This window comes from Octodon degus, unplaced genomic scaffold, assembly GCF_000260255.1.
Source record: "Octodon degus isolate 3935 unplaced genomic scaffold, OctDeg1.0 scaffold00121, whole genome shotgun sequence".
Lineage (NCBI taxonomy): Eukaryota > Metazoa > Chordata > Mammalia > Rodentia > Octodontidae > Octodon > Octodon degus.
In genome coordinates this window covers 8,934,699-8,944,871 of record NW_004524697.1, presented here as the reverse complement: position 1 = coordinate 8,944,871, position 10,173 = coordinate 8,934,699, and the positions used below count along the sequence as shown (strand labels likewise).

General features: G+C 35.3%; 1 protein-coding gene across 1 annotated transcript in view; it reads right to left on the bottom strand.

Moving 5' to 3' along the window:
- Positions 1–10,173, bottom strand: part of Ddx60 (DExD/H-box helicase 60) — a 134,808-nt gene that overhangs the window by 57,169 nt on the left and 67,466 nt on the right. Inside the window, exons 16-19 of the mRNA XM_012516703.2 lie at positions 9,715–9,858; positions 7,564–7,713; positions 5,033–5,152; positions 3,769–3,864 (exon numbers count right to left, since the gene is read on the bottom strand). Of these exons, the coding sequence (XP_012372157.2) occupies positions 3,769–3,864; positions 5,033–5,152; positions 7,564–7,713; positions 9,715–9,858 (510 nt within the window). The remainder of the gene's footprint in view (positions 1–3,768; positions 3,865–5,032; positions 5,153–7,563; positions 7,714–9,714; positions 9,859–10,173) is intronic.

Below are 10,173 nucleotides of genomic sequence, written 5' to 3'. Positions count from 1 at the left end.
TATATATATATCTTAAGTATATATATAAAACTTTTCCCCTGCTCTGTCAGAACAGCCAACAGTGCCACTCAGCTATACCCTTACATAAGATTGGGAAACTTTCAGGTGCTATATCACTTCAGAGGATTGACATTAGACTACAGTTCAAGGTTCTAAATTGCATAGACAAATTTGTTGAATTTTGTTTAAGGAGCATGCAATGTATACAAATAAACCAAAAATAAATAACCTAAATTACTGCCAAACTAATAGAGACACATTATATTTGGTAATTTTAAGTTTATAACAGGTAAAAGGTAAGTTAAATATGGACTTGCTATGGTTTTCCCTTTCAAATTGAAAACTCCGTAGAACAAAAGGGTATATCTTTTCAAAGTGTTTTAAAACTCCTTGAATAAATATTTTTAGTGATGTTTCGAAACAACTTTTCTAAATATCTTCATATGATCCTACCATTCTGTACTGTTTTCATCCCACTGCCCTAGGGAAATTGACCTGCATGTACTGCCTCAGGAGGATGTTACGTTTACTGGTTTTACTGGACTCAGTCAAGGGAAAGCCTGAGCAAGGTATCAAAGCAAGGGAGAACAAGGGCAAGGTCATTGCTCCACCAGTTCGGTTCTTCCAGTGTTGCTCTTGAATGAGCTATGTTCCTGAAATAAACTACTCCTCATAATGCAGCCAACTACATGTGAACATCCTTTTGAGTTTAAGAAAACCCCATGGGGCATAATGCCAATTTTGTGTCAAAGGCTCACTGTAGTTGGTGTATAATACCCACATTTATTCTCAGAAAATTTTTATTGAAGAATTATTAATTCTTCTGTTTTATTATACTAAACAGTGACCACAGTAAACATTTAAAATATAGTACTGAATTTTTAACATTTATTCAGTGTTTATATAAAAAGCATTAAAATTTTCACCATTGATGGTTTTTGGTGTACAAAGTCTAAAAATGAGCAACAGAAATAAGTTCCTATAGTTCATATGAACTACACTGAAAATGCCAATAGAATTCTAACACACAAATACAAAAAAAAAAAAAAAAACTTTACTTCAATGATCAAGCCCAAGGCTGTCTTTCCAAATGACAACAGCACATTCCATACACATGTCACACATGCTGACTGTGCATGTATTTTGCTTTCGTGACCTTTGTGTAGGACCCACTTGATGTATATTTTACTTTCCTCGGTGGCGGGCCATTGCTGTCACCTCTCTTGTCTTCCACTTTTGTCAGGAATTTACTACTATATTGTATAACATGTACTTCACAAGAAAATAAGATCCGTAAAATAAAATAGCAAGTATGTAGTTAGTGTTTAAAATACACATTAACATTTTCACATCAGCTATGTACTTGCCTGTAAAACTTAAAGGATAACATCAAAAATAAAAACCTGTGTTAACTAGAATTTAAATACAAATAAAAGCCTACCACAGCAATAATCTTTGCTTCAATTTTCACACCCATGCCAATCTTCACACATGCAAGCTGTATGTTCCATGCACAACTGTCATTTACACCAATGGCACATTTGTTTTGCTTTTCTGTCCTTTTTTATAAGGCACAATTGACTTCTTTTTTATTTTCCTGTTGTCATAGTAGGTCTTTGTTATGCTGTGCCTGCCTATTCACCTGTCAACTCTCTGATGTTATTGACACATTTTTTGCAAAATTCTTGGCACAGAATGATGTTTTTCTTCTGATGTAAATTATCCCTTGTGAGTTCTAGTCCCAATCTTCTAAGAAAATTTCTCTATGGTATTCTTCTCTTGTTATTATCTTTGTAAACCATCAAACTATGCAGCACATATTTAGAATCAGAAAAAACACAACACTGGCCAATGCTTTGTGTTTTGAGTGACATCATAGTTTCTGCATAACTCATCAGCAACATCTGCTCTGACTTTAGTTTTGTTTTAGAAAGCTACTGTCTTAGGCTTCTGTTTTGTCAAGCTTTGCTTATCAATAGTTCCATCATGGTGCAGTGCAGTGTTGACATCAGCAGTACCAGTTTGTTTTTCTTTGCCATATATGAAGCCAAAGTTGTATCTTTCTGAAGCCCAAAGATTGTACTATACAATTCTCTGTTTAAAAATTCCAACTGTACATTTGGAAAATACTTTGAAGGGATTTTTGTGTTTTGTTTGGAATCTACTGCCTAAAGCTACAGAAATCATAAAAGGCTGCAAAGTGTTCATAAATAGTCATGTATTCAGATTGCTTCATCTCTTAAAACAAGACTCTCAAACAATGAACGGATAATAGCCAAATTATCAGTTCTCTTTCCTAACAGATGTTATGTCAACAAACCTCAGGTGATTTTGAAGGAAGCCAAATCTCAGTGTCATCATTATTTTACAAAGCTCAAGCCCACATGTATAAATCTATTACATTCCTCCAGTTACCATGAGAAAGACTTGTTATATACAGCAGACCCATGAATCTTTCAGTTCAGCTAGTGAAGTGTCGTAATAAGTACATTTTTAAAGTATGGCTATTGGTCCATACAGAGCATTTTACTTGTATTTCATCATTTGTGTATTTTGCACATTTGTGTGGCATTTCATCTGTTGCCAACAATTTCCAACATTGAATGGCAGTGCTAGCATTTCATCCAATAGGTTTTACCCCTGCCAAAATTATCACCATATTTTCAGATGTAGTTCTAACACTGGATCATTCCATTTGGTCGCATTAGCATTTTGTACCATTTCAATCTGTTAAGTATGTACACTCCATTTCACTGTCACAGTAAAACTGGCTCATGTGGCAAATGTCAAATCCTAAATCTACACCTGATGCTGCTTTGGAGGTGTTGCACACACCTCACCATTCATCTGCCAACTGGGTGAATGCACAGGTGGGTTCCTGCCCCCCAGGGCCCAGCTACTGTGAGCCACACCTGCATTCCACTGTGGAACAGTGCATGTTTACCTAACAGATGAATGGTGTAGATGTATTTTATCTGCTGTGAAGCTCAGGAAGACATATGCAAAAATGTTTAAATGGAGCATTATGTAGGTAAGTTTCCCAGTTTGATACTTTTACACATATGCACGTACCTTGTTGTTTATGGTACTAAGTAGGCAAACACAAGATTGCTTTTTGTATCCTCCAGGTATACCTACCAGGCAGAAGCACAACCAGCTACTATTTTGCCAAAGTACAGATTTATAGTAGAAAATTATGGGGTGGGTTTTTATAATCCAATGTGAAGCCCTTAAATAAATACTTCCTTACCTTGTCTCTTTATGCAGTGGAGCAAGGCACTACCTCTGTATCCCTTCACTAACCCTCGTGGGCATCCTCATACATACTTTGGAAAATTAACCTCCTTGAATTGTGGCTTGTGTGTGCCATATATTTTCTTTTATGACAATATTGTAATATGTAGCTGACAGTACTGGTAGAATTCAAATTTTCTGCTTAAAAAAATCAAAGATCTGATTTTGAAATATTTTTGTAGGAAAGATCATGTCATGGCATTTGAATTCTGCTTTTTGTCCAACAGGTTTCTCCAGTGAAAGTTTCCTCTTGCACACAGAGTTGAAAAGTTGCACTAATATTCCCTACAGAGTCACACAAGGAAAGGGAGGCAGAAGACTGGTTATGATTCACTGGGGGAATTTAGCAGAAAAAAGAAACACTCTCTGCCCTGATCTAAATTCCAGTAAACAGATTGGAGACGTATCAAAGATCTTTGTTATGGTGTTTATATAATCTAGAAAATTAACCTGAAGAAGTAAAACAAAACCTACCTCATCAAATATAACGTATCTAATCCTTTTCACCCATTGTTGGCGATGTGGAGCTAACATCAGAATTTCAAAACAGGCAGGCACTGTAACAAGTACCTAAAAATGATAATACTTTATTAACTAATATATTAGTAGGTACACATTGTCATAAAACTAAGTATGATAGTGTGATGGGTCACATATGTAGCTGCTGATAACTAGGATGTAATGTTATTGCTGAGTATTTATTTCATGAAACTTACGATGTATTAGTCCAAAACATGAAATTTCATTTTTGTAGCTCAAAAGTGGTAAAGTGTCAAAATTGAAGTTTTAATTTAAGAGTGTGCAAATTAATGTTTTGTGACATTTGCAAACATGCAAATGACATACTCTAATCACCTCCATCTCATCTGTTACTCTCTTTAATAAGGCTTCAGCATTAGAAAATAGAAAATGTTCATTGTCATGGGTTTGAATTTTTGAAATCTAACCCTGCCACAGGATTTGTGTTGGATTATGTTGACTGACAATCAACAAGGAAACCAGTACTGGGCAGAGAACTAGGCCAAATTACAGATGGAAAAGCATCTGCCAGTGTACCCAGAAGTTCTGGGTGAATATTGTCTATCTGGCTTTCTACATCAAGCCACTTCTGCACACATGCAGAGCTCAGTTATAGGATATGGACAATATGAGCAGATCCAGAGATAGCTGGCTTTTGTCCCCATCACAATCCTCACATCCGGACAGCAAGTCCTTCCATGAAAGGCAATCTGAGTAGTACCTCTCCATGTCTGCTACATAGTGTCCTCTGATCATGCATTCACTTTTTCTTTATTCTGTATTATTGATCTGCAAGTTTAATAAGGAGGAAATCTATCTATGGTATAATTAACAAAGCTCCAATTTCTTAATACATATTTTCTAGTGTTCTTCAAAAGTACTTTGCAGAAAACATAATTAAGGTTCAAAATTTCGGGTAATTTTTATAATTTGTAGTATTCTTACAACCAGTTTTAATCCATTTATAAACCATGATAGCATAATGAACTGTACCTAAAATGTGAAATCAAAATATAAGGGTCCTTAGAAAAAGATACATTCTGTTTCTTACTCTTCAGAGTATAACAAAATTACATTTTCTCTAAAGCCTTTTTGCCTTTCATAAATTAATGAAAATTATTTTCATAAAGACTTATGGAGATCTGGGACTGCTAATCAGAGATGTATCAGCACCGTCACATAACTTCATATCGAGTTTGTTAATGGACACACACCCTACCTGACAATTGAGCGCATCATGACGATACTCTCTTGTAAAAACACCACATAGAGCTTGGCCGTCTGGCAGATTTTTGCTATAACGATTCTGAACAGTTGCTGCCACTTGATTGACGAGGGCCTGATTAACAAGGAAACAGATAATTAGCCACATAATGAAATAAGGGAAATGTCAAGGGACAATAGTAATTGTCCAAGAGTATGTCCTGCTAGATGTACAGAAAGCTTAGTAGCCTTTTATTCCACCCATATTTTTAAGTAGTATAAAATAAACAATCCCTCTGAGTTACTAAATGAAGATTATAAGCCTCATTCATAAACTTGAAGTAAAAAAGTGGAAACATTTTTACTTGACAGAAAATTTTAAAATGTTATCTGCATGGAAAAAAATAGAACATATGAATAACGTAATATTTGGATGGCCAACACTTAGAGAAAAATGGATTGTATCACAGAATGAAGTTCAAGTGAGGGGTACCCAGGGTAGACTTGTGTCGTTCTTGTTTAGAGATGTATCTTAGATGCCTGAAGTTGAGTATATACATGAATGAGTGGAACTCCACTCAGGATCAAGCTAATTACTTGCTCAGTGGATTTTGTATACCTACAAATACCTCCCACAGTTGATGCCAAAAAGTTGAAAATCCATCTGGATGAAGATGTAAAATTTCATAATTCAACCATAAACATATTAGGAGGTGATATTTTCATGTATTTAAGCACACACACAAAAATCCCAAATGAAAATATTGATCATTCTGACTATGTCAAGATTTTATTATTGTCATTAAAATAACCAGAATAAATTAAATGAAAAAAATGACAAATGAAAGAATATTTCACTATCCTTTAGGTCAAAAAATTTAACATGTTTGTTACACAAAGTTTTTGACTTAGTAATAATATCCAACCCCTTCCAAAAGAAACAGTAGATGCATCCATAAGTACTTTATAAATATATTCATTATTCAAATATCATCATTAAAGTGCACCCTTTAAATCGCTAATCACCAAAATGTTAATCTAAACATGGAAAGGTAATTTTCACTTATGTATGCACAAAATTTATTAAATGTCAATCCAAGTTTTGGAAAAGTGAAGAGAATGTACATTATTCTATACTTGCAGAGAATTGAAGTAGACTTAAACTTATAGGAGAGTAAACTCCCAATATTTTCTGTGTTCAACTTACTAATTCCATTTTTAATGATCTTATTTTTATATAGTTTCTAAACTTCTGGAAATGGTAATTTGGGGCTTCTGTAATTGTGAAAAACACAAACCTACAACAAAAATAAAATATTCATTTCAACTAATCACGCATGTCAATTTGTTTTTCAAGCTCCTCGTGAATCATGCAACACTACACATTTCCAAAAAAACTAAAAGTCTAGTCCATTTTAGGTGGAAGTCACATGAATTAGATGTAGAATCCCTCCAGCCAAATTTCTACAGAGGAACCACATCAAATACAAACTTGTGAATGAGGAGATGCAGGCTTTTACTTCCCACAAATCACACTTCCTCCTACAAGACAAAAATCATTCTGGTTTTGTTTTTGGTTTGGGGTGGTTTGTTTGTTTGTTTTTGAATTTAAACTAGGCAGAACTAAACAAAACTAATCAAAAAAATGGGGATATAAATGAAGGACCATTTTGTAGTGAAATACATATATATATATATAAATATATATATATATATATATATATATATATATATATATACATAGATATACAGCCACTTGCTCTCAGTTCAATTAGAAGGAAGTTTTGAATTGATAGTGTTTAGACAAGATATCATGTCTAAATCTTGTACTATGAATTACTGCTAGAAAGACAACAATATGCAATGTATTAATTATTGTAACTGTCCTACTGACCTGTTTTGAAACTATCACATTGCTACTTCTTTCTCAATAAAATTAATATATAAAGAAAAACTAAACAGAAAGCAAATGCGCTAAAGTAAGCTGGCTTGAGAAATTGCTGGTGCCCAATGCCTAATAGCAGGTCAGATGTATTCCAGGAAGCCCTGCAGAAGCAGTATCACAGCCTTAGTAATCTGCACTGCCAAAGAAATTGTGAGTGCTCCTCTCAGTTCAAGCATCAGGCTCAAACCCAAGATTGCAAGACTAGATTATTTTTTAAATGGTTCAAAGGAAGGTGATATCTTAGACTCTAAAACTGGAACAAACAATTGCAAGTTAAGAAATAAAGTGAACTAGGGCCGGCAAGATAGCCCAGCAAACTAAGCACCTGCTTAGGCAAGCTAAGGGACCAGGGTTCAATCCCCCACATCACATGCCATGCCAGCCCCACCCCAGACATGCCATGGAGACTGGGCATGGTGGTGCACACCTGTAATCCCAGCTCTTGGGAGGCTGTACAGCAGGAGGCTCACTACAAGTCAAAGATGCATAGTGAGACTCTGTACTAAGAAAATGAAATAGACTTATTATGTGAAGATCCCATACAAAGTTCTTAAAAGGAGGTTCAGTAATAAGACAGCAAATGACATGAACTACAGCACTACCTTCGTTGGTGCAACATACACAACCACCCCTTCATCGCTCTCCTTCAGCACTTTCTCCATGCAATAGTAGGAAGCATAGGTTTTGCCTGAGGATGTTGGGGCAACAATCACTGCTGACTCATAGTTATCCACCACATCAAGGAGTTCTCGCTGCAGGGTTCAGAATACAATTTGTTTCAATAGCATAAACAATGTGTTAGCGAACCAGACATTTCCAGTGTGATTTTCTACATAGCACATGGAATACTTGAAAGATTCAATTACACAGAAAAAAAAAACTTTAGATATCTGAAGACCACACATAATTCTCTCTGAGGATACAATTTTTTTGCCTTTGAGTATCTGAAAGTTGAGTTTTACTCCTGAAAAGTGGAAGTCTGAACCAAACATCTTATTACTGGGAAGATTTCTTCATAGTTGTTTGTCATTTAGTAAATGCAGAATGGCTTTGAGAAAGAACATTCTCAGAAGTAACAAATATATCATTTTTATTGGAAAAAAAAAGACCAGGTAGGAAAAATATCAAAATTTTAAGTGTCTTATCCATTTTCTACTTCCCATATAGAATACCAGGTGCCTAGTCTGGAGGTCAAGTAGGAGCTTCCCCTCCACAATCTATGTTTTTATTCATCAATATGATGACTAGTCAAAAGAATTAGAAACCTATGAAGTATGGAAGATGGGAAACTACCTTCTAGTCCCAGCATACACTCCTGTGAAGTCTAGGTTTACTCCCAATCACACTGCATAGTAAAGTGGGCATTAGAGAGTTACAGTGTGCATACAGTTAATGGAGAACATTTGCCAGGCTTATAGTCTGCACTGAAATAAGAAATTAATCCTCCTACTGATGGAAAGGCAGCATAAAGGTTTTACATGGCTGGCAAGATATATCAGCAGGCTGAAGCACCTGTTTAAGCAAGTTTGGGCAAGTGCAGGGACTATGTTCTGATCCCCTGCACCACCTTCTGCACCAGCCCTGCCTCCAGGGTAGGTTGAGCCTGCCATAAAAAAAAAAATTTTTTACAGTGGCTCATGATTCATCAATGAAAGGAAGGTGAAGTCCATCCTGTGGCTTGCATTATGCTTTCGGGTCCTGCAAACAGTCCTTGTGTTAGAAGCTTTGTCCCCAGCTTACAGCATTAAGAGCTTTGGGAATCTTTACTAACAGGCACTGCTCAAGGGCTCTCAGAGTACCCTAGAGAAGATGGTTCCTGTGGGATTATGGGTAGTTCTCAAGCTGGGATAGACGTAAAAGGCCTGAGCCAGCCTCCCCTCACTCTCACTACTTGTTTGGTTGAAGCTATGATGTTTTCTTCACATGCATTCCCACCATGATGTCATACTGTTCTGTTGTTAAGCCCCCTTGGGGGCCAAACTAATGAGACCACCTGATCTCAAACATTGACTCTCCAGAACTGTAATGTGAATAAACTTCTTTGTAAAGTTAGACTCCCTCATATATTTCATTACAGTAATGCTAACCTGGATATAGTCTGCTTCTAATAATCTACTAGACTGAGCACATAAAAGTGCAACTTTGTAAGCAAATATATTCAATGTACTACCAATTGTATATGCTCAGTACACGAAAAATTCAATCTATCAGGGCCAGGGAGATGTCTCAGTGGAATAAGTGCTTCCCTGGCAAGCACAAGGGCCTGGGTTCAATCCCTGGTTCCGCAAAAAAAAAAAAAAAAATCAATATATCTCCTCCCAATTTATAAACTTTCATAAGCATTTTATATATATGTATAGAAGAACAGTAGTTGTAATGTATAAATATCTAAACAATTACTTCATCTGTGTTAATTACCCAATTTTCTCCGTGTCGGTTTACATACTTATGTATGAAATCCTACTGACATGGAGAAAATTGGAAGGGGGCTTCAAAGTAATACAGCTGGATAACATAAATGTCTTTAATCTTCAAATGTATATAGTAAATTGATCTCTTCCAGCTAAATGGTATATGTGAAAAGTCTACTTTTTGAAGTGAGAAAAAGTCATTGAGTATTTTATGTAACTATTTTTACATACCATAACTCAACATTTAAAAAGTCTGTGCCAGATATATATACAGTTGTAATACTGAGGAATTCCTGTACTCATATAAAGACACAGATTTTTCATTTGCATTTACATTGTTACCTGCCAAGTATCGGGGATAAAATCCTCCACCCTTGCATCTGGATCTTTTCTTTCCTCTCTTATCAAATAATGGCCCATGTACTGTAGCTGAAACCGAGCTGGCCCAATGCCAACTGAGTACTTCTTCACATCATTTACTGAATCCTACATTATTTTGAAGACAATGTTAAAAGTAATTTAAACATCATTTAAACAATTAAAATATTTATTTCTATGTTTCTTCTATATGACAACATTTTGCTACCTTTTAAATTTTGTAAAGACATTACCATTTAAATTATTCCTCTTAATTATAAATAAATAGACATCAAGACTTTTAAACATCTATCGTGCATCTTATATCTACCACCAGATGTTTTTATTTTCAAACTTTTATTGATAAACAGATAGCAATGAGACAGTTTCAAATCAAATCGGAAGTACACTTTCAACAAATAATACGCTGCATATATTCTTCTT